Source organism: Mesoplodon densirostris, chromosome X (assembly GCF_025265405.1).
Source record: "Mesoplodon densirostris isolate mMesDen1 chromosome X, mMesDen1 primary haplotype, whole genome shotgun sequence".
NCBI classification, from domain to species: Eukaryota; Metazoa; Chordata; class Mammalia; order Artiodactyla; family Ziphiidae; genus Mesoplodon; species Mesoplodon densirostris.
Window position 1 is genome coordinate 105,485,243 of NC_082681.1, and position 26,893 is coordinate 105,512,135.

Consider the following 26,893-nt stretch of genomic DNA (forward strand, 5'->3'; position numbering starts at 1 on the left):
TTAGTCCATCTTTATCTCAAACTTCTTTGAAAGGAGACAGAGTAAAACAATTAAAGATCCAATTCCAATGTGTTTCTGAAAGAAGAAACAAGTGGAGGTAAAAGATAGTAGATCTGGCTTGCACACTGAGTAGAGCTCAAGGGCATTTGAGCTTGCTAAGAATCAAGAGAGTCTGCCATAGACACGGGCTGCAAGGACCATAGACACATGCTGGGTAATAAAATCACTCTGATTTTAAATCTTTTTCCTTTATTTTCACTGTTTTGACCTTTAGATGCAGTGAGTCCCACATCAAGTATAAATGAAATAAATAATGGTAACTATTTGAAAATAAAAATGAAACGACTGAAAACCAAGAGGAAATCTCAGAACATAATGTTTGATATCAGAGAAGGCTTGTTTATCCCATTTGCTGCTTACTATTGTTCCTCATCCTGTTATACAGTAACAATCTCATTGAGAGATTCTGGTAGCATATTATGAGTTTATGATATTTGCAGTTGTGATGCCCTAACCAAATTAATCTCAGGATTCAAAATCTATACAAACAAGTTTAGCTTAAAGTTAGATTTTTTTACAATGCAGAGTTCTTCACATGGATACAAACTGGAAACAAATGAAACAAATAATAAACCATAGCCATTTCCTTAAGTTCAGCAAAGAGTCATATTCAGAAATAGTTAAAACTTATCCTACAAGCACTACCATACTAGATTTTTGATTAATCAGCTACTCAGTTGTGTGTGTTAGTTCAGATATATTTATCAGTGAAATCAAGAGAGGGACAGAGTTTTTCCCTAGTGGTTAACCTAATTGCAAACTCTCAGGCTTAGAAAAGTAAGCCCTAAAATTTTCTTCTTAAAAATATCTTCTTTAGATGCCTACACATACATAATATATACTGCATTTTCAAAAGTTCATTCAATTAATACTTTAGGATAAACCAGTTTTGCCTGCAAAGAATGTCAACTAGATGAATTAAAAGAAGAGGAAGACCTGACTTATTCAGGGATAGAAAGGAAAAAAAAATTAAAGGCAAAAAAATAAAAAGAAAAGGCAAGAAAAATCACAAAGGTTAGGGCAATACATTGAAAAGGTTGAAGTGGTCTGGACTCAGTAGCTAAATGAATGAATTATTGATTTAAGTCTAACCAGAGATAAAGCCTTGGAGATTTGCTACAATTTGGAAGGAGAGGCTTAGAGTGACTGAAATCAAGCCCCAGTGTTAAAGTGATTGACAAAAAGGTTTGAGTGGATTACTTACTTGTTTGAGTTCTTTTGTATTTGATAAAGAATTTTGAGTTCAGCCTCTAGGCTACGATTTTCTAAATCTATTAAGATGGAGAACTGATCACTATCCTGCTGATGTGCCCAGACCACCTTAAGTAGATGTAATTTCCACCAGAAATGCAAGCAACTAAGTTATCTCCAAGAATTAAGATGAAAGGCCTGACCCTGCTATGAAGCAATGATTTAAAAGATCAGCTGTGTTAAAATTATTTTTGTGAAAGAAAATATCTCTACTATACCTGCCCTTCTTTATGAGAAGGAATACTGGTTTGTCTGTTTTCTTTAATATCTTTGAAAGTCAAGCATACTTCCACAGTATTGCTTCAGGTCATGTATAAGTCAGTAATCATGTAAAAAATTTATTAGCCTCAAAAACTTTTTTCTAAATTACACATTTTTGGGGAAAAAGAGGGTACTTCAGTTACATACAGGCCTTGCACTGACATAGGAACCCCTGTATTATATTTGATTTCACTCCCTCCCAGATAGCAGGATTTTGTAAGCTCCTTGGTGTCCCATAGGATATAAAGTATATACCTCCATTTACTTTACTCTCGCATCAACACTTGAAGAAGTAAAAAATAATAATAACTGTAAAATTTATGAAAAATTTTCATTGGCAGTAAGAGTTATGCCTAGGCAATCTGTCAGTAGCTGTAAGAATAGTCATGAAGATGTGTTGAAGCCAGATGTCCTGGGTTCAGGTCTGGGTTCGACCTCCTACTAGCTGCCTGGTCTTAATTTCTGTGTGTCTCATATTCCTGATCCATAAAATGGGGTTGGCCATACTTCCATAGGACTCTGGACAATGAATTGAAATAATTCTTAGAATGGCATGTAGCGAGTTTAGAGATACTTAAAAAATAAAGTATTGTTTTAAATTCTTATTATTCAGATGAAAAAAGAGTGAAAAAAAAATAACACAGTACTTGCAAGAGTACATTTTATACCATTTTATATTTAAGTTCATGAAAATTTGAGTAATAAAATCCAAGTCAGAAAATTAACATAAATGCTAGCAATTTAGCATTTACATTAAAGTCCCTACATTTTAAATCTGGGTGTATATTCTCTTTCAGTCAAGTGATCTAAGGATTTAAAAATGCCTTCTTAAATGCCTGTACATACATAATGCATACTGTATTTTCAAAAGTTCATTTAAATAATAATTTACAATAAATTTGTTTTGCTTGCAAAGATGTCAAGTGGACAAATTAGATTTACTTGTGTATTGACTTTAAAATTTAATTAACTTCTCTTGGTCCAAGAATACTCTATTGTACCTGAGCACAGTGGAAGGTGATAGAAGTCTGATGACCAGCTCTTCCAAGAGCAGAAGGACGAAAGTGAACAGACATGTCTTTGGTGGAGTGAGGTGGTATGATCAGCTGTGTAAATTAAGAAACAAGAGGGCCTCCCTGGTGGCGCAGTGGTTAAGAGTCCGCCTGCCGATGCAGGGGATACGGGTTCGTGCCCCGGTCTGGGAGGATCCCATATGCCGCGGAGCGGCTGGGCCCGTGAGCCATGGCCGCTGGACCTGCGCATCCGGAGCCTGTGCTCCGCAACGGGAGAGGCCACAACAGTGAGAGGCCCACATACCGCAAAAAGAAAAAAAAAAAAAAGAAAAAAAAAAAAGAAACAAGAAAGAGAAACAAAAATCAATACTTTTGCTTGAGTCAGCATCTTTGTGTGCTAGGTGTATACCAGGTTGATGTTCATGTGATTAACGTGTTGCCTTATACACATTAACCATTCTCAGTATGCCTGCTTGGGGAATATTGGTGAAACAGCCCATAGTAAACAGTGTTTATTAGTGCTCACACAATGTTCTTCCCCCAGACAATAACCACATCGACCAATAAAAGGAAATCAGGATGAATTTTTTAATCTGAGTTGGAATCCCCAATAATAGAAATGTACATTTTATTTAAAGAACCCATAGCTTATTATCCATCCCAAAATACCTGTCAAACCACTGGGAACCTAACTTGCAGTGTTGGCGAGGTCAAAAGAAATGAACTGAGTCTAAGTGCAGATGCAAGACATGCTTCTTTGTTGTACAATAAAGTGTTTTCTTTGTCCTATTACATAGACCCTCAAGGTGTGACCTGCTAGAATAACTTGAGTCTGAAATGTATTAATCTGAGTTACCTCTTTAGAGATTGTGAAAGAAGCTAAAACTCCATCATAATATAATGAAGGCTTGAAGATCTTAAGTAATCAAAAAGCTACACTGTGAATAATGTAATATTTATTATCAACCCTTATAGAATGACAGAATGAGTGGCACATTTGAGAAGTCAATTATTTTTTCACTAATGTATTTTGCCAGATAACTTTTGAAAAAGGACACTTGCAATATGGCAAAGTCATTCAATCCTTGTAGAATACAGCACTTGCTCTTCAATAAACTCTGAAAACGACCATGAAAAAAAAATACAAACTTAATTTTAGAACAGAGTTACCTCCTTATTATACACGTGGTTTATCTACAGCAAATATTTTTTATCTCAGGCTGGGTGTCCCTCTGATACTTCATTATCAGTTTTGACATTATCAGTTAATGCACATTTAAGGAATTCAAATTAATATCAGAATTAACTTTAGCAAAGAACAAAAAAAACAGAAAAGTTGCAGTTCATATGTTCTTTCAATTTAGCAAATGTGACAAAAATATTTCTCTCCCTCCCCCCCATATATATATAAAAGAAATCATTCATTTCATCGGAAAAATGTATAATACTATATTAACTTAGATTTTTAACTCTAGTTCTACGACTGACTAATCATGTGGTTTAAATATTTTAGCCTCTCTGGCCTCAAATTCCTTTTCTATAAATATATGTCAGAGGCATGTGGTGAAAATTGAGGTAGTGTATACAACTAAGCAATAACTCAATTCCTTTATTTCCACCTAAAATTTACTGAAAAATGCATCTCCCCTGGTTTCAAGGAAAAAAAGATAAACACGGTTGGATGGAATTTAACTGTAGCAAACCTACTGGTTTAGTGTAATGGGATATATAAATAATATGTTAAACATATCAGCTTTTGAAACTTAAAAACATTTTATTACAAGCAAGTGTCATCAGGAGTACCAATTCCCATGTCTGAGCTTACACTAGATCCTAGTTCAAGAGGGAAAGATATTCTTGCAACAGTTAGGTAAACTGAAATTTGGACAGGATATTAGATGATGGAGGAGACTAATATGCTCTTAAGAAATATAATCTAAAGTATTTATTGTTAAAATAGCATCTACAATTTACCTTTAAATTGAATAGTAAGAAATGTAAGAGAGAAAAGAGAGGAAAAAATGTAACAAATTGTTACTATAAGAACAAAGATAGAAGGTATAAGTTTGTGCATTGTATTATTCTTTCCACTTCTGTATCTTTTTGAAATTTCGCATAATATATAGATGGAGGACAGTAAATTTTTAATATCATTATTTGCCTTGATAATCAATCTATGCTTACTTATTGAAGCATTTACAGGTAATCATCAATATTTTAAAATCCTTACCTATGTAAACATGAATATTACACAACAAAACCAGGAATAAAGTTATATATACATATCTATATAAAGTATATACATATATATAATATACTTTCCAGTTATTATCATTACCATTAATGTATGTTCCTATTTGTTCTATAACATATAATAGTATTTTTCTCACCTGTAAATTTATTTTTGAGTTGTTTCCAAATATTAAATTAATTGCGTATTCTGTGGTCAATAATATTTGATAAGTGTACGAAAGAATGAATGGACTAGAAAACCATGGTTGGAAATGTTAAAGCCGAGACCATCTTTTTCATTATGCAACATTAAGATGGCATCTGTAATACAATGCATTTGTTTTCCCTTGGACCACAGTTTACATTCTCTATAAAAGTAGTGATACGAAGGATATGAAAACACCACTAATGAGTAATTTCTGTTAAATGTAAACTATAGCCTGAACATCATATTCTGTTGAATTTATGGAAAATATGGTGTTAAGTAATACAAACATACATGTATATTTTAAAATAATTTTTCTAAGATTACACTATATACACCAATTTTAGCAATGTAATACTTAGCGATATCTGATTTGACACATCATGGCAGTTAAGAACTAATTTCATATCATATTAGTTGGCAACCAGTGAGTGACAAGAGACAGGTATTAAAATATAAAGAAAGAAATCACATTGTAGATTCGTTAAACAATCATCAAACAGCAAATAGTAAAAGCCTTTTTCTAAACACCGTGATTTACTGTGAGGTCCTCTGAAGAAAATAATCTATTGCAGTTATCATTTCGAAGTTTACTTGAAAGCAGGGTTTTGGCATTCACTATACATACTTGGTATCGTATGCTTTGGAAATACAGACAGGGATGCTGAACCTTCAGATCTTGTTTTGCTACTTGGGGGAAGATAAGGTGATTGAGGCCCACTGACTGGCTCTAGTCTCTCCCAGGAATGAAGGAATGAGAAAATGAGGTATAGAAAGAGAGGGGCAGAGCTGTCAGCACTGTCTGTGGGGAGGGGGTGATGGGTAGGAACTAAGGGAAAGCTAAAAAGAACTGGCGTCCTGGGACCTGGACACATAGAATAACCATTGAGTCAAATCATATTCCTAAAATGCACCACTTTGGTGGGGACGTTGATAGCTGGGGAGACGCAAGAGGGAGGGTGGGTCTCCTTTGTGGACTCTTCTCACTCCTCTACACTCAAGGGTCACTGAGGCTTGGGGTTTTCTACTTTTCTATATACACAGACCTCCCCCCATATACTCCCCAAATTTCAGTTATCATTTTGGTGCAGATGATCCTCCAAGTCTTCATTTCTAGCTTAATATTCTACCCTGAACTTCAGAGCCACATAGCCAATTGCCTAAGAATATTCCCTGAATTTATGTTCCTTTGAGATACTCTCCAAACTGTACATATCTTAAATCAGTGTTCTTAAAGTGTGCTCTTTCTCCAGCTGCAGCAGCAGCAGCAGCAGCAGCAGCAGCAAGAGAACTTCTTGAAAAGCAAATTCTCTGTGCCCCATATACACTACCAAATGTAAAACAGATAGCTAGTGGGAAGCAGCCGCATAGCACAGGGAGATCAGCTAGGGGCTTTGTGACCACCTAGAGGGGTGGGATAGGGAGGGTGGGAGGGAGACTGAGGCAGGATGTATATAGGAAATCTCTGTACCTTCGGCTTAATTTTGCTGTGAACCTAAACTGCTCTAAACAATTGTCTCTTAAAAAAAAAAAAGACCACTCCAATTAAAATCAGAAAAAAAATCATATTATTGGGACACTTGCAAAAACTGGTTACTGAAGCGGTCAGAAATAAAGCACAACCGATTTATTTAGGGTTCAGTGAAAATGAGCATGAATCTAGCATATATAATTTCAAAAATTTACATGAACATGATATTGATTTTCTTGATAAATTAAAATTGGCAATGTATATGTTATATTTAAAAATTTTAGCATTTGAAACCTTATTAATAATTCAATTGCTATTACTCCATGGTGTCCCAAAATCAGAATTGGAAAATGTTCCAGTAGTGGTAGATTACTCGGCTTTCTGAATATACTTACTGGTGATCTGTTCATCTCCAGGACAAAATTATCAGGATTACTGTTTGTTGCTTGCAATTCTAAGGTTTCGTGTGTAGGAATTATCTGAGTGACAAACCTGAAAGGAAGAACAAAGCTAGTAAAGTTGTTCAATGATAATTTCACAAACTTGATGACTATTATGGGTTGAACTGCATCCCCCAAAAAGATGTAGTAAAGTTCTAATGCCCAGTACCTCAGAATGTGACCTTATTTGGAAACAGCGTCATTGCAGATGTAATTAGTTAAATTGTGGTCACACTGGAGTAGGGTGGTCCTTAATCCAACATGACTGGTGTCCTTATGAGAAGATGATGTGAAGACACATGAGAAGGCCATACGAGAAAGGAGGTAGAGAATGGAATGATACATCTACAACTCAAGGAACACCAAAGATTGCTGGCAAGCACCAGAAGCCAGAAGAGCCAAGGAAGGATTCTCCCTTTAGGGTTTCAGAGGGAGCATGGTCCAGCTGAAACCCTGATTTCAAACTTCTAGCCACTCTAACAAGCATGAAACAATATCTCAGTGTTTCCATATTGAAAGAGACCCCAACTACATAGAAAAATGTACGAAAATAGAGCCACACCAATGTATATCATTAAGAATTTTAAGGACATTAGGTACAATTAAAGACCATGAAAACTTCGGAAGAGGAAAAAAGATCCACAAGACTGGTTAGAAATACAGCAACTATCAAACATCTTTTAATATTATGCAACTTTAAATTATACACAGTATGACTTAGATAAAAAGTAGTTGTTTTAGAAAAACGTAAAGAACAACAAGAACTTGAAAGAAAAAAAGGCTAGCACTTTTAGGTAGAATGAAAAAAAACATGAATGAAAAAAAACATTTGGCACTGGGAGACTTGAACACTCTTTTGGTGTGCTGAGGGAGAGACATTAATGAGAGGGCACTGATTTGCCCACTGGTACACGTACTCTTTAAAAGCAGGAAATGTGACTTGATTATCCCTATGCATCAGCGCCAAACGACGCCAGACATGTACTAGGAACTAAATCACCTAAATATAAAGGTCATATTTCAAGGGCATATGGTATTAACCAAATGACCAAGTATTCTCAATTGCCCAATGCTTACCCTCTGCTTTGCCTTGACCAAAGTTTAGTCAGCTTTCTATCTTTCCCATAGGCCCCTGAATTCTGCTTGTCCCCAAGCCTGAGCAAGCACCAAAAAAGTAGAATGTGCCTCCCTTCTGGGCTTCTCTTGGGAATCAACTGACCACGGCAAAACCCTTTTTCCTATCAGTCCCCACCGGTCATTTTCCCTTCCTTGTCCAGCTTTCCCTCCAAAGATTCTGCTTATTTCTGCTTGCCCCTCCTTTAGCCTATAAAAGAAAAAGCTTGCTCGGTTTGATATTGAGTAGCTTGTAGATTTCTGAGAGGGGAATGTTCTCCGAATTGCAATAGTACCCCGCTGACTATTTCAATAGTCCCTTTTCCTCCCCTGCAATAATCATTTTGAATAAAAGCCTCTCCTTACTAAGTCCTGACTTGTTTTTCTTTTCACACAAGTTTTCCACAAGGTCGTTTAAATATCAAACCTCCCTGGAGAAGAAAATCAATTACTAAAAACATATTTATGTCTTATTTTAAAATACTAAATGCATTATAACAATATTCGTTTAGATAAACATTTTTTTCTTCCATGAAATAATTTTATCTATTAAATAGAACTTACTTTCCAAGGTCACAATGTATTTCTGTGTCTTTTAATGTATGCCGACAAAGAAAATCCAAGATTCAGTCTGTGTTCACAAAGCCTCTATAGTCACAATGCAGAAAGGAGACAAGCCCACGTTTCTAATGGTAATCTAGCAAAATAGTGTCTTTTATATACATTATGGTCTTAATTTTCATGCTTCACATTATAAAAATGTTTATCCTTTAAAATTTCACAAATATATTTATTTATTCATCATTCATTAAAATAAGAATAATTCTAACTCTGAAAGAGCATATAAACTAGCAAAAGACATTTTCATGGAGTAATGGAATGCACTGTACACACCAATACTAAGTACAGTCTTTAAAACTATAACAAATAAATTGGATATTACTGTTAAAACAAAGAAAGTTGACTATTTTACTATAAACTGAGTTAGTCATGAGCATAGAGGCTATGTGTTTGTGTGTGTGCGTGAGAATACATAGTGCAAAGTTTTTCATAATTATGCCATAAGAACACTCGTCATTGCACTGTTAATATACGTGTGTGTATGGGTGTATGTGGTTTGCATTTAATTGAGAATATAAGATATAAATGAATTTTTATCATGAAAATTGGAAGTTTAACCCTTAGTCCTTACAGAATCATTTTCATTTGGTGCAACCCAGAAAAATATGGTTCACAAAAAGTGAAGTGAAAGAGAGTATATAAGGGGCAACTTAGGAATTATTTAACTTGATATTCTAATAAATAATATCTTTGCATTAAAGAAAACAATGGTAATTCTAAATTAGTACATTTTACCAATGAATGGTATTAAACAAAGCTAAAACTATGAGCGAGTATAATCTCAATGATTATACCATGCAAAGAAATAATTTTAAAGGTAATTTCAAAGGATCAGCAATAAGTATAATGCCACACTCAAACCATACCTTTCTTCTCTGTAGCCTGTAGTCGCTGGAGAATACCGTATAACACAGTTGAGAGAATCTAGTGGAAATAGTACAAGTTCCTTGAGTCCACTAACAGCAGCACTCGATAACAGCACATCTAAGTGAATGATTTTCTCTTTTGGATTAAAGAGACGTATTTCAATACAAACACTCTCCTAGAATTACATAAGAAATATAAAATTAGCTCTTAGCGTCAGCATAGAGCCATTGTCCTATGAAAGCCGATAAAACAATGGCCAAATGTATAAAAGTTTATTTTTCTCCTTGACCCACTACTGAATGCACCTCACTCTCTTTTAATCTCTTATATATTTTCTTCGTTTAGCCTTGCTAAATGGTGACAATATTTTTTTCAACAACAAATAGTCCAAGAGATCCACCTCGCTAAATGCTAAGGAAACTGCAAAATTACATTTAAAATATATTTGTCTTCAGTACCATTATTATTATGAGGTCTGTCTGTCAATGTTTCTTCTTGCTGTGGTACTCAGACTTATCATCCGTAGAGGTTGCTAAAATATAGATTACTGGCCCTCTTCCTCAAAGATTCTGATTCAGTACATCTGGGATGGGGCCCAAAAATTTATCTTTCTAAAAAGCTGTGGCTGCTTCTGCTGATTCCGAGGATACACTTTTAAGTAGCTCTGTACATCAATAGCAAGTTCTAGAGACAATCTGAACTAAGAGGCCAAAGTATGCTGATGACAGGACTACCTTCCTGTTTAGATTCCTCCCTTCTGTAAGGTTTCTCCTGTCCTGCCTCCTGGGCTACATCCACTCAGCCATGGAAGGCACACTTCACGTTCCAAGACACATTTCCTGATTCTCATTCTGATCCATTCTGGCTGATGACTTATAACTTTTTTTTTTTTTTTTTGCGGTACACGGGCCTCTCACTGTTGTGGTCTCTCCCGTTGCGGAGCACAGGCTCCGGACGCGCAGGCTCAGCGGCCATGGCTCACGGGCCCAGCCGCTCCGCGGCATATGGGATCCTCCCAGACCGGGGCACGAACCCGTATCCCCTGCATCGGCAGGCGGACTCTCAACCACTGCGCCACCAGGGAGGCCCATGTCTCCCTTTTTGAGGTGCCACCTCGTGGTCCCAATTTCTCCTGGACCCGTTTAAAAAATTATTTTCTCCTGTGTCCTGATAAAGAGATAACTACTGTACTCAAGCAAAATTTGCCGCCTCAAAATGTCTCTTTGGTATGTGGATTATTTCAAACTGAAACCAATCAAAGCCCAAAAGACTCAGGAAGGAACTCTGACCTTCCCCCTAACTGCCTAAAAGAATGTAGAGAGAGGACCTATTCCAGGAAGGGAGCTATCACCACAGACTAGCGTGAACTAGGTGTGTAGACAGGAGGAACCTAGCAAAGTCTGTCTGTTAAAATTTCTCTCTGTGCCCCACTGTCTCTGGCATGGCCCAGCAAATACTTATTTACCAAACATTTGCTTTTCTACCTTCATGTGAATGTCCTTCCTCCTCTGAGAAGTCCCAAAACACCACCCCTAACATCCTCTTTTGGCTATAGCTAAAGATGTAAGTGGTCTCATAATTAAAGTTATGTCATTTACAAATAATCTTTTTTTTTTTTTTTTTGTGGTACGCGGGCCTCTCACTGTTGTGGCCTCTCCCGTTGCAGAGCACAGGCTCCGGACGTGCAGGCTCAGCGGCCATGACTCACAGGCCCAGCCACTCCACGGCATGTGGGATCTTCCTGGACCGGGGCACAAACCCGTGTCCCCTGCATCGGCAGGCGGACTCTCAACCACTGTGCCACCAGAGAAGCCCTAAAAATAATCTTTAATAAAGATTTTATTCTGCAGTGATAACAGGGTCACAGAAATAGGACATTTTCACTGAGTGAAATGATCCTATCGTCATCCCATTAAATAATTTTCTAGGTAGAAGAGAAAGCTTTTGCAAGGGGCACTTGAGTGCATTTCAATAGTTTAACCATCCATTTTCTATGCCTCAATGGAGATTTACCCAGAGATTAGGTGAGCAAATAATTGATTTACAGACAGAAATAATTTATTTTCTGTTGGAGCAAAAGTTGAAGATTCTAAATAATCATTCTATGAAGAAATTCATCTGCATATTTAAAAATGAAAATAATCATTATTTATCATAAGTTTAAATATTTGATTTAAATAAATGAGTACTAATAATTGAAAATTAATCAAATTAAATTAAAATGTGATTAATAACAATTAATATTGTCCTCATATTTTATTTAAATGAAGACTCAATATTTGACTTTATCAAATAATTCTGGACATGGATTTAGTAATACTTTAATAATTCACATAAGACAATCATACTCTTTGTCAGTTTTTTTTTTTTTTGTCAGTATTATTTAAAACCCCAAATATATGCCAGTTGCTCGAAATATATTTCAGAGTGAAAGGCCTGCTATAGAAACCAGGAAGAATCAATACTGAAAGAGTCCAGAGAGCACAATCCTGCTTTTATCAGATGTGTGAGGAAAGCATGCAGGCTAAGGTTAATTTTGCTCTAGTAATTCTTGAGACATGCAGGTAAAATGCTTATCGGGGCAGCCACTATGATACCATTGAACTAAAAGATGTTTTCTATAAGCATTTAAGGTGCATTTTACTGGATTTAAAATAAAATTGCTGTAATTTGAATAATTTATCCCAAAATGCTCATTTAATATAGATATTTTTTAGGAATAGCAATTTAGGTTTACAATAAATGCCCCAACTGTTTGCGAAAAGGAGTCTATGAACAATTAATGGGGCTCTTACCAGAGCAATACATTTCACTTCAATAGTGTTTAAGGGTGGTCCAGGAGCAATATGGATTTCAAGATAATACCAGATTTGTAAATTGCTAATAGCATCATCTGAAAAAAGAAAAAAACATAGCACATCTTAATTTAGGTTTCAGAAAACCATATTTAACATAAAAATTTGAGAAACATGAATTAGATATCATTTTCAAACTCTTTCTGATGGACTCATTTGTCAAGAGAGCTGTGAAGAAGGTGAAAAGCTGATTTCATCAGTTTGTGAGCAATAAGAGAAGCCCCAGACTGCATGGCCATGAGAATTGGCTGTGAAAGCTCCCTGCCTCATGCCTGCCCCGTAACTCACTAAGTTCCCCACAAAAATAAGAGTGTTTTACTTTTAAGGATTAATATTTCAAAAGAAATAACTAATCTTTCCCCCTTAATTCCCAAAGTATTCACATATTATACGTAGAAATACCTAACTATGGTATTACAATATACAAGGCTACATTTCTAGTACCATAAAAATTTAGCCTAGGGAAAAAATCAGAAATAGTTTATGAAATTTCTGGTTTTTTGGGAGTGTGAAAGAGGATCCTAGCAATTTAGCCCAACAAAAGCTGAAATGGGTATGGACTGTTAAAAAAAAAAAAAAAAAAAAAAAAAAAGGAGGAGGAAAAAAAGGAGAAGGAGGGGAGGGGGAAAAGAAAAAGAAGAAGAAAGAAAGAACAGGCCCAAGGTGGAGCCACTTGCCTCTGGGACAGTAAACCAAGACTTAATTGCAGTTTCAACCTCTCCTGGGAATGGACTTTTTGCAATTTCCTGGTCAGCTCTCCCTGCCTGAAACAATCCTTTCTTTTGTTCTGCTGATAACCTCCTTGTCCATACCCCACCCCCTCCCCCAGCATTTCTATAAAACCTGGTAGTAACTTTCTGTTTGCTAGATGGGATGCCGCCTGATTAATGAATTGACGAATCAGGCCAATTAGATCTTCATATTTACTCAGCTGAATTTTGTTTTTTAACAGGACTAAGCGGTGAGAAAGTAATGTTTACATCTGGGTTTTCCAACTTTTTTTTTTTTTAAACAGGCCTTTCTGCTGCCAGTGATGTCCAAAATCACACCCTTAAAACCTGAAACCAGAACCCTGGTCAACCATAAAAGCCCTGTATAGCAGGGTTTGTACTGGCATCAAACCCACATGTTTTCTATTTGTTCTCATCTGCTCAGCTTCTCACTTTGATATTCTTTATTCTCCAATGTTGAGCTAGATTACAGTTTAAGATGACCTTCAGTTTCAGTTAATTGTTTGCATATCATATCAGTATTGTCAAGTTTTAAAGATTCCAAGAACTGCAATGTTTGATTAACTTACTTAGGTAAATCACTAAGCCTCTCTGGGCCTTAATTTCCTTATCTATGAAATAAGGGGCCCAGACCAGTGCAGTTCTCAGACTCTCTCTTCTGAAAAAGTGTTTTGTTTTGCACTGCGTTGCAATGCATTGCATCGTATTATGTTGAATTGTTGAATTACATTGAATATATTGAATTGTATTGCATGGCTCAAATAATTGGTTCAGTAAGTCCAAAATCTGCAGGTTAGTCCAGCAGGTTGGAGACCCAGGGAAGAGTTGGAGTTCAAGTCCAAAGGCAGTCTACGGGTAGAATTCCTTTTTGCTCTGCAGAGGTCAGTCTTTGTTCTATTAAGACCTTCAACTGGTTAGGTAAGACCCACGCACATTATGGAGGGCAACCTTCTTTGAAAGTCTAAAGATTTAAATGTAATTCTCATACAAAATCACCTTTACAAAAACATCCAGAATAATGTTTAACCTAATATCTGGGCACCATGACCCAGCCAAGGTGACACATAAAATTAACTATCATGGGGACAAGAACACCTCCTATTTGTAATTGCTGTGTCTATCACATAAGGTAGTATTGTGATGAAGCTAATTTAATTCCTACAGACCTAAAAACATACAATGAATATGAATTTATTGGTGAGAGTGGGATTAGTGATAATTTATTATTGAGATGAACAACAAAAATAATAATTATTAAACTTTGCTTAACTACAAGCTTTAAACATATTAAAACATTTTTCTAATTATAAAATTAGGAGTATTCACTATAGCAATTTAAGAAATTACTGAAAAACTTTAAAAACTAAAAATTATTCACCATCTCATGACCAAGAGTACTTATTTTTTTGTATAAAATTTCAAGAGTAATATATCAATAAAGACATAGATATAGACACATACATATATAAATACACTGGAATATACACATATATAATTAATAGATCCATATATATGTGTGCATTTGTATATACACATTTCTATCATTCAGAGAATATTCACTATTAAATTTAAGTTCATTACTAGTCATTAGGGAAATACAAATTAAAACCACAATGAGATATCACACTTGTTAGAATGGCCATGATCAAAGAGACAAGAGATAACAAACGCTGGCATGGATGTGGAGAAAAGGGAACCCTTCTGCACTGCTGGTGGGATTGTAAATTCATATGGCCACTACACAAAACAGTCTGGAGGATCCTCATAAAATTAAAAGTAGAATTACCATACGATCCAGCAATCTCACTTCTGGGAATATATCCAAAGGAAATGAAAACACTAACTCAAAAAGATATCTGTATCTTTCTGTTCAAAGCAGCATTATTTACAATAGCCAAAACATGGGAACAACCTAAGTGTCTTCAACGAATGAATGGATAAATACGTTATAGTATATTCAATGGGATCTTATTCAGCCATTAAAAAACAAGGAAATCCTACCATGTGTGACAACATGGATGGACTATGAAGGCATTATGCTAAGTGAAATAAGTCAGATAGAGAAGAAAAAATACTGTATGATCTCACTTATATGTGTAGTCTAAAATAAACAAACAAAAAACCCAAACTCATAGAAAAAGAGGTCAGACTTGTGGTTACCAGAGGCAGAGGGTGGGGGTAGGGGGAAATGAAGGAAGGTGGTCAAAAGGTATAAACTTGCAGTTATAAGATAAATAAGTACTAGGGATGTAATGTACAGCATGATGACTATAGTTAACACTGCTGTATGATACATAGGAAAGTTAAGAGAGTAAATTCTAAGATATACCACTATTTATCCATTCACCTACTGTAGGATATCATGGTTGCCTCCACATTTTGGCAATCATGAATAAAACTGTTATAAACATTCATGTGTAGATTTTTGTGTGGACATAAATTTTCAACTTATATGGGTAAATACCAAATGGGCTTGTGATTTCTGGATCATGTTATGAATATGTTTAGTTTTGTAACATACTGCCAAAATGTCTTCTAAAGCACCTGTACCACTGTACCATTTTGTATTCTCACCATTAATGAATGAGAGTTTCAATTTTTCTACATCTTTGTCAGCATTTGGTATTGTCAGGGCTTCTGAATTTAGCCATCCTAATAGGTATGTAGTGTTATCTCATTGTTGTTTTAATTTGCAGTTCCCTAAAGACATATGATGTTGAACATCTTTTTGTATGCTTATTTGCTATCAGAATATTTTTTTTGGTGAGGTATGTCTCCAGATCTTTTGCCAATTTTTAAAGTTGACTTATTTTACTGTTGTTGAGTTTTAGTACTTTAAAATATATTTTGGATACCACTCATTTATTAGATATCCAAAAAGTTTACAAGAGACAAATAAGGACACTATATATTAATAAAAGATTCAATTAACTAAAAAATCAACAAACAAACTAACAAACCTGAGCTTATATATAGATACAGAGAACAGACTGGTGGTTGCCAGAGGCAGGGGTTGGGGGTGGGATAAGTGAAATGGGTGAAGGGGGTCAAAAGGTACAAACTTCCAGTTAAAAAAAATAAGTCATGGGGATGTAATGTACAGTATGATGACTACAGTTAATAATACTGTATTGCATATTTGAAAGTTCCTAAGAGAACAGATCTTAAAAGTTCTCATTACAAGAAAAAAAATGTAATTATGTGTAGTGATGGATGTTAACTAGACTTATTGTGGGGATCATTTTACAATATAAACAATTATCAAATCAAAGAAAGATTCAATTCAGCAAGAATATATAAAAATTATACACCTATGCACACCTAAAAACAGAGGCCCAAAATATATGAAGCAAAAATTGACAAAACTGGAAGGAGAAATAGACAATCCTACAATAATAGCTGGAGACCTCAATATCCCACTTTCATTAATGGACAGAACAACCAGACAGAAGACAAATATGGAAATAGAGGAGGTGAACAATACTGTAACATGACTAGACCTAACTGACTTACAAAGAACATTCCACAAAACAAGAGCAGAGTACACGTTCTTCTCAAATGACCAAGGAACAATGTCTAGGATAGATCACATGTGAGGCCACAAAGCAAATCTTAATAAATGTTAAAATACTGAAATTGTACAAAGCATTTTTTTCTCATCACAATGGAAAGAAATTATAAATCAATAACAGAAGAATGAAATTTATAAATTTGGAAATTAAACAACATACTCTTAAACAACCAATATTTCAAAGAAGAAATCACAATGAAAATTAGAAAATATCTTGAGACAACTGAAAATGAAAACACAGTATACAAAATTTAAGGGATGCATTAAGAGCAGTGCTAAGAGGGCAATTTATAGCAGTAAATGAATTCATTAAAAAAAAAGAACAACCTCAAATCAACAACCTAAATGTACACTATACAAACTAGTAGAGTTTGTAGAAGAGCAAATTAAACCCAAAACTAGCAGAAGGAAGGAAATAATAAAGATTAGCATGGAGGTAAATGATATGGAGAATAGAAAAGCAATAGAGAAAACCAAAAAACCCAAAAGTTGGTTCTTTATAAAGATCAACATAAGTGGTAGACCATTAGCTAGAGTGACTAGGAAAAAAGGAGAGGAGACTCAAATTAAAGTAGGACATTATTATTGTTTTTACCAAAATAAAAAGCATTATATATATGTAAAGAGAATATTATAAACAATTATGTGCCAAAAATTGGATAACTTAGACAAAATGGACAATTTCCTAAAAACACACAATCTACTAAAACTGACTCATGAATAATAGAAAACTTCAATAGACATAAAATTAGTAAGAGGATTAAATCAATAATCAAAACCCTCCCTACAAAGAAAAGCCCAGCACGAGATGGCTTCACTGTTTAATTCTACCAAATATTTAAAGAAGAATTTACAAGATTTTTTCTCAAACACTTGCAAATTATTGAAGAGGAGAGAAAACTTCCTAACTCATACTAGGAGGCCAGCATTGCCATGATACAAAAGCCAGACAAACACAGTGTAAGAAAACTAAAATCCAATATCCCTGGTGAACACTGATGCAAAAATTTTCAATAAAATACTAGAAAATTGGATTCAGCAGCATATCAAAAGGATTACATACCATAATCAAATGAGACTCATTTCCGGAACCAATGAATGAATGAATGAATGAAGGGTAAATTTCTGTACACTAGCAATGAACAATTAGAAAACTAAGGAAACAATTCAGTTAAATAAAACCATTATTTGGATAACCTTATATGTGTTAATACATGTGCATTGAATAATAAGGAAACCTAATCAGTATTTCAAATACTATGAAATATTCTCAAGAATTAAAAGTACACGTTCTCCATTCTTTCTCATTTCAATTCATTTATATACTCAGCATATTTTTCTTCCTCCAACTCACCCACTTAAACATTTCTGCATTTATATTATCCCATAGCAAATAGAAATTGGACAATCACTTGTAAAACAACTCAAAAGCCCTATATAAGACCATATATTGTTTTATTTCCCCTTCATTAGGGGACCAGAAGGCAAGGTGGAAAAACAAAATTATGTACTGATAAAAAACAGAGATAAAGAAACCCAGTGCTGTGACTACAACTGCCATAAACAGAGCTCGTCTCCCACTCTTTCTAAATGCTTAATTTTTAACGATAAAATGTACAGCAGTTTAGTACCCAATGGTAGTCCTAAAGGCTCCATTTTTGTGTGTGTGTGGAATTATACTGTTTGTTCTTTCTATAATACATTTTGGCATGAGTATATCAAGACACTAAAGACAACAGGAAAGGATTATAAAGGATTGTTAAAATCTATAGGATTCAGATTTCTGTTGTAGAGAATGGTTGATTACATTTTAATTTTAACAAGAACCTATGCTTTCATTTCTGGGGCAAGCAATGATAGTCTAGATTGCAATTAAAACTGCATGCTTCTTCCTGATCCATAGAAGAAAAAACTGATAAACTGCATTTCATTAAAATTAAAAACTTCTATAATCATTTCATAATGTATACACATATCAAACTGTCACATTGTGCATCTTAAATATATACAATTTTTGTCAATTATACCTCAATGAAGCTGGAAAAAAATAAAAACTTCTGCTATTTAATAGACACTGTTAATCAAATTAAGAGGAAAACTACATATAGGAGAAAAACTTATAAAGCACATATCTGATAAAGGGAATATATCCAGAATATATTTTTAAAAACTTCTAAAATTTCAACAGTAAGAAAACAGACAACTCAATAGGGGGGCTGGGCAAAAGACTTGAAAAAAATTTTAAATTCAGAAGGCATATGGATGACAAACAAGCACAAGATGTTCAACGTTATTTATTATTCATCATGGAAATACAGATTAAAACCACACTATAATAGCACTACAACAAATTAAAATGGAAAAAATTGAAAGGACTGACCCTACTAAGTATGGTCAATGATGTAGAGAAAGTGGAACTTTCATACACTGCTGGTGGGAATGGAAAAAGGAACAATCTCTTTGAGAAACGGTCTAGCAGTTTCTTTAAACGTTATAAATTCAATAACCATGTTACCCAGCCATCCAACATATAAGTGATTTACGCAAGAGGAATGAAAGTATATGCCCATAGAAAGACGTATACATGAATGCTCATATCAGCTTTATTTGTAATTACCAAAAAATGCCAAAACCCAAATGTCCATCAATAGGTAAACAGATGAACAAAGTGTGGTATATCCATTCCATGGAGTATTACTCAGAAATAAAAGGAATAAACTATTGATAGATACACTGTGTGGATGGCTCTCAAAAACATTACGATGCACAAAAGAAAACAGCCAAAAAAGGGGGGTACAATGTGTTATTATATAATATATAATATATATATACACAATATATAGTGTGTATATATACACATATATACAATATACACAATACACAATATACATATACACAATACACAATATATTATTATATATCTTATAATTCTATTATATATTATATATTTATAAATATTTGCATTTATATATAATTTTTATATAAATATATTATTTATAAATATTTGTTATATATTTAGTATAATATATAAAATATTACATATTATGTATATATATTGTGTGTATATATATAGTATATAAATGTATATAGTTATATATATATAGTATACATGTGTATATATATATCTGTGTGTGTGTGTGTGTGTATATATATATATATATATATATATATATATATAATGCTATAAGATGCATATAAAGTGACAGAAAACAGATAAATGGTTGTCCAGGGCAATGGTGGCATTGGGCAGGAGGGGAGCAGAGGCAAAAAGATTAAAAATGGACACAAGGAAACTTCAGGCGGTAAAATATATTATTTGAATTGTGTCAATGGATTCATGGGTGTACACGTTAAAACTTCTCAAATTGTACTTTGAATATGTACAACTTATTGTATATCAATTATACTGCAATAAAGGTGTTAAAAAAATACAGTGTATTTCAGATATTATACCCACCACTTCTGAGCAGAATATTGACAGAAGTTGAGAACTGTCACCCCAAATTGGAAGTACTGTATAAGCAGGGTGTGTTTAAGAAAAGTTCACAGCCACCAATGAGGATCTTTTCCGCACAAGGCAATGTCAAGTGCAAGATAATTAATACAGGATAATTAATGAAGCCATCATATTAAATAGCCAGAAGACTTTTATCTATCTATCCATCTATCTATTTAAAATCTCTATCTATATCTCCTCTTGTTCTATAAAGCCATGCATGTTTCATTGATACCAAATATAATTGTTTGCTCATTTGTCTGGATTCACTGCACTGTGAAGGTGGCTTCTTAAGCCTCCACGTAAAGCCCTCATTTTTTTTTTCATTTTATTTTCAACTTATTTCTATGATTAATTTCTGCATGAGATAAAAATGGATTTTAGCATTAAAAAGCATCCTTAGACCCCATCCACACAATAAAAACAGGAGTCACATTTTATAAAACTGCAGAATGTTAAGAGGGAAATGTTCACCAGTATTCACAAAACTTTTTGAAGTAGATCCATGTTAAGAAAAAATATTTAAATACAGATGGCCAAGAGGCACATGAAAAAATGCTCAACATCGCTAATTATTAGAGAAATGCAAATCAAAACTATAATGAGGTACCACCTCACACCAGTCAGAATGGTTATCATTAAAAAGTCTACAAATAAGAAATGCTGGAGAGGGTGTGGAGAAAAGGGAACCCTCCTACACTGTTGGTGAGAATGTAAGCTGGTGCAGCCACTATGGAAAACAGTATGGATGTTCCTCAAAAAACTAAAAATAGAGTTGCCATATGATCCAGCAATCCTACGCTTGGGCATGTATCTGGACGAAAGTATAATTCAAAAAGATACATGCACCCTTATGTTCACAGCAGCATTATTCACAATAACCAAGACATGGAAACAACCTAAATGCTCACCAACAGACAAATGGATAAAGAAGATGTGGTACATATATACAATGGAATACTACTCAGCCATAAAAAAGAACGAAAGAATGCCATTTGCAGCAACATGGATGGACCTAGAGATTATCATACTAAGTGAAGTCAGAAAGAGAAAGACAAATACCATATGATATCACTTATATGTGGAATCTGAAATATGACACAAATGAACCTATCTCTGAAACAGAAACACACTCACAGACATAGAGAACAGACTTGTGGTTGCCGGGGTGGGGAGTGGGGAGGAATGGAATGAGAGTTTGGGGTTAGCAGATGCAAGCACAGGGAACTAAAATCAATATCCTGTGATAAACCAAAATGGAAAAGAATATTAAAAAAAGAATGTATATATATGTATAACTGAATAACTTTGCTGTACAGCAGAAATTAACACAACATTGTAAATCAACTATACTTCAATAAAAAAAGAAAAAATATTGAAAAGACAAAAAATAGTTTTAAAGTTTCAGAATTTCTGAATGTTCTTCTAACCCTTTTAATTCCAAGAGGTTATGTTTAATTCCTCACATAATAGAAAGCCTCTTTGAATGATGCTTTGAATTTGAAATTTTTTTTAAAAAGTGTATGAATAAATTATTTACAATAAACCCCTCTCTCTGAGATTCTTCAGTAAAAGTTTCACTTGAGAAAAGCCAATGACTTGGGGGCTTCCCTGGTGGCACAGTGGTTAAGAATCCACCTGCCAATGCAGGGGACATGGGTTCGAGCCCTGGTCCAGGAAGATCCCACATGCCGCGGAGCAACTAAGCCTGTGCACCACAACTACTGAGCCTGTGCTCTAGAGTCCGCGAGCCACAACTACTGAAGCCCGTGCGCCTAGAGCCTGTGCTCCGCAACAAGAGAAGCCACCGCAATGAGAAGCCCGCGCACCTCAACAAAGACTAGCCCCCGCTCGCCACAACTAGAGAAAGCCCGCACGCAGCAACGAAGACCCAATGCAGCCAAAAATTAAATACATGATAAATAAATACATTTTTTTAAAAGCCAATGACTTGCCAAATCATATTTTCATTTTACTATAAATAACTCCTTACAAAATACACAAATTCTTTTGACTAGTAAAGCAGGATACACACACACACATGTGCACACACACACACACATACAACATACACACAGGAGGGGGGATAAGAGAGAGAGGTGGCGAAATGAGGGAGAAAGTTTTATTTTCTTAATAACGATATATATGTATGTGTGTATATATATATACATATATACATATACATATATATACATATATCACTAGTTCAAAATTCAAATATAAAGCTTTTAACCAGAATATCATGGGTGGATTGGGAAGCCACTAGAGCCTTCTTCTGAAAGCAACCTAAATTCATATTCAATAGAGCATCTACGGCCTACCTTGCACTCCCAGGGAGAACTATGTCTCTGACACATGACCCCACGGCAAACACTGGAATTGCAAGAGTGTCTTCCTTCAGTTTGACAGAATATATGCAGTTTTCAAATTTATGTTTTTCTTCAAGTTTGTAAATCTTCCTTGTTCTCATATTTTACTGCACTCCTATTACTGCACTACTAAGCAATTTAAAAAATATTTTAGAAATAATTTTATTTTTGAAATGTATTGCTTCTTCCATTTGACACTGACCAGATACCTGCTGCTATATGCCAGGTGTTGGTCTGCAGGCCAATGCTAGTCTGGCACTCAAAGGACAGATCATCCCGTGTAAAGGCAGAAAATGCAGGATTTGTTGTTGCTCATTGATCTATTAACGTGCATGAATTTACCTCTAGCCAATCATCTGAGTAGACCTTGAGACTAGAGTTAATACTAATTTTGATTTTGGGGTCAGGGGCAGGAAAAACAAATCTGGTGTTCACAAGCCCCCCAGGGTAATACCATGCAGGTGGCTAGAGCTTTTACGAAACATCAGAGCAGAGGCTGCCTGGGAAAGCAGAGATGGTGAAAGCAAAGAGGAAATCCCAGAAGACCATGAGAGGATACAAACAAACCCAATTCATTCTCTCTGCAGTGCCGCAAAGGCCCTGTTTTTTTTTTTGTAAACCATATTTTTCAACTAAAAGAGCATGAAAATGCTTTATGGCATTTAAAGCACCAACATTTGTTTTGAAAGACCAGTGGCATCTAATTGGTTTTTATGCTCCTATAACTGTGCACAGTCTACAACACTGGTGGGAACAGGCCAGCAAGATCCAAATTCAGTTTTAGCCAAGCTTTTGATAGCACTTTCTCTGGCATTTTCATTGAGACAAACTAGGAGAGAGTGGAGACAAAAGAAGCCCTAAATCCTCCCATATATCCATATCATGTTAGGGAATTTTCAAAAATGGGAGTTAGCATATTAAATAAGAGTGATAAACATTAGTTGAGCACCTACTAGATGAGTACTTTTCATATATTCCCATTTTATGCCCATAACTACCCTGGGTTAAGGTTAAGGAAAGGTTAAGTATTATCTATATTTTACATGTAAGAAACCTGATAATCAGTGATGCTAAGTATACTACCAAGGTCGCCCAACCAGAGAATGATATAATTGGAGGTTGAAGTCACACGTGACTTCCGAAAGTGTTCCTTTGCAACACAATAGCAGTAAGATAAGAGATAGCAAAGGAAAAGATGTTCAATTATGCCATTGTGATGTGCTGGTTAGCATGAACATACTGCGCAAACTTTAAATGAAAAAATGCAAATTTAAATAGCACTACTTTTGCTCAGCATCACATTCTGAAAATACACATGACAAGCAGGCTTCTCATCACATACAATATTAGAAATCAAATTTTGAACTGAATTTCTATTTCAAAGATGGCAACTGGTAATACATATCTGTCTAGATGGTGGAGAGTAGCAGGACGCCAGCTATAAAAACTATTCCTATCTTGTTTTTTTTGTTGTTTTTTTTTTTTTGCGGTACGTGGGCCTCTCACTGTTGTGGCCTCTCCCGTTGCGGAGCACAGGCTCCGGACGCGCAGGCTCAGCGGCCACGGCTCACGGGCCCAGCCGCTCCGCGGCATGTGGGATCTTCCCGGACCAGGACACGAACCTGTGTCCCCTGCATCGGCAGGTGGACTCTCAACCACTGCGCCACCAGGGAAACCCCCATCTTGTTTAAACATAGGCCTAACTTAAGAACTTTGTTATGCTCACATTAAACATTCCATTTTGACATTAAGCAGAAGTTCATTGAAAAGAAATTTTTAAAAATCTTTAGCAAAGCTGACTAAAAGCTTGTTTGCAATCATTTAGAGTAGGCTTTCTTGTGCCAATGTCATAATAGATCTCATTCTAGCATAAGGACTTCTGAATTGCAAATTTGCAGAAATAAATCTTAGCTCTAATTTACAGTTGTGTTGAACTGAATGAATGCAATCACTTTTCAGCAAGTGAAAAAGCACTTCCAGCTGCTGCTGAAAAAATACAAGGTAATTGTGGGCTACATCAAAATCACCATTGCTACCAACTTTCTAGAGCTATCAGCTTGTCAAGGGGCACAGATATAAGAGAGAATTTAAGACTATTTTATCATGAATGTTCAGGGTAGAGACTAAATTTACTAATATGACTGGAAACCACCTTAAAACGTGGATTCTCAGCATTTAGTTTTCTACTGTAGAATAAACAGTTAAAGCACAGTATTGAATTGTGTCCATGTAGTATCCTGAACAATTAAATACTTGACACTGTAAGTGAATGGTTTATGAAAATATCCTTTAAAAATTTTAAATATTTATTCTTCTTTTTTTTTTTTTTTTTTTGTGGTATGCGGGACTCTCACTGTTGTGGCCTCTCCCGTTGCGGAGCACAGGCTCCGGATGCGCAGGCCCAGCGGCCATGGCTCACGGGCCCAGCCGCTCCGCGGCATATGGGATCCTCCCAGACCGGGGCACGAACCCGCGCCCCCTGCATCGGCAGGCGGACTCTCAACCACTGCGCCACCAGGGAGGCCCTAAATATTTATTCTTAATTGAGATAAAATTGACATATAACATTATATTAGTTTTAGGTGTAAAAATACTCTTGTTTAATGTTTAGAGATCATTTTAGGCTACCATGCCATGATCAACATATTAAATTATTTCAGTCTGATTTTAGTTCATAAATTTAAATAGTTCAATAAATAGTCTTTGTGGACTTCCATGACTCTGCAGACAAAGATAAGATATTCAACTACCCAAGTTCCCCCCCCCTTTTTTTCACAAATAAATGTCATTAACAATTGGAAGGATTTCTAAAGACTTCTTCCCTGGAGATGAAAGTATGTTCCTCACAACTGGGGGATCATAAGGGATAATTACGAAGTCTTATGCTTAGGTTAGATAAATCAACTGCATTGGTTAACAGTAAGATAAAAGCTGTTTAAAGATATCTAGGGATCGCCATTTCCATAATATGTTGGAAGAGATGTTCAGAGAATCCTCTCTCAACTGCCAAGTTTAAGTTAAACACACATACAAGCTAAGAAAGCAGGAATCCACTGCACTGAGCCATCACTGGAGATATCTGTTCTGGAATATGAACTACTCTGTGGTATCCTGGAGTCTTGCCTTTCGGGGTCATAATTGGGAATCAGAAAACAAACCTGTCAAAGAGCCCAGGCTTGCATGGTTTGGGGTCCCAAATTCACATTATATTTTTGGACTACTAAACCCCAAATTAATTATTTAGCTTCATAACTCTTCATTTCTCTTCACCGAAAGGGGGCCCTAGTGGTATTCCCACAAGTTTAGACAGTCACCTGTTTGTTTTTATTAAAATCTGCTTTTTAAAGTTATATTATCACCCTGATATTCACAAGCTGGAGGGCACTGAGCTGATTACTGTGATTTCCTCATAAGAAACTCAGAACAGTTATGCCAGAGACATATGTGTTCCATGTAGATTATTGAAGAGCAAATGGAGCAAACTATTAGAAAAAATGATATGTAGGTTATATCAAATTGTATAACCTTAATTCTTACAAGTTCATTTTCTTAGTGCTATATTAGGAGTGAGTTGCTCTATGTTGTGAACATGCATGTTTACAGCCATCTCTAAATCATATTTGTGAATCATGTTATTGCAATCAAAATAAATTTAAGGATTATTGTTACTAAAGTATATGTTAACTGTTAATGCCTAATCATCTTCACTAAATACTGGCCTTGTACAAAAAATCAAGTTTCTACCTGAGACGAATGGAAATTTAGTTGCATATTTCACTACTACAAATAAGCCACAGGCCATTACTACATGTCTATATTTTGTTACATACTAATCCTGTAATAATGGACAGTAATATTTGCTTTTTGCATTCTAATGACCAGAGAGGTCATTTTCTGGTTGTTAAGGAGAGAATTAGGCCATTACGTTTTAATGCATTTAGTCATTAACACATTTCTGCCTTTACACACGGTGTTTTTGTTTGCTTGGTTTTGTGTGTCTGTTTCCCTTTAAGGTTCTATGCTTTCATATCTAGGTTGACTGATTCAATATTTTTCCATTTTTATGAAATTTACTGACACAAAAAAGATAATCTTCAAATCAAGATAGAACTGGGCTTTCCCTCCCTAACTAGTAAATCTAACCTGCTGATCTCTCTCTCGCAGTTAATGGTATCACCTTCCTTAGAGTTGCTTACTATCAGAAAGTACACTTGACTCGCCTTTCTCCCTTCTCTCTCCTTATTCAATCTTCATCAAATGCAGCTGTGATAGACATTATGCTACATCAACCATTTTCCTTTTCAGGAATGAAGGACTTATTTCTGTTGCTACTAGGA

General features: G+C 35.2%; 1 protein-coding gene across 1 annotated transcript in view; it reads right to left on the reverse strand.

Annotated features, from left to right (window-relative positions):
• Positions 1-26,893, reverse strand: part of CFAP47 (cilia and flagella associated protein 47) — a 299,411-nt gene that overhangs the window by 115,364 nt on the left and 157,154 nt on the right. The window contains 5 exon segments of the mRNA XM_060086541.1: positions 2,574-2,678; positions 6,889-6,985; positions 8,611-8,638; positions 9,529-9,709; positions 12,330-12,427. Of these exon segments, the coding sequence (XP_059942524.1) occupies positions 2,574-2,678; positions 6,889-6,985; positions 8,611-8,638; positions 9,529-9,709; positions 12,330-12,427 (509 nt within the window).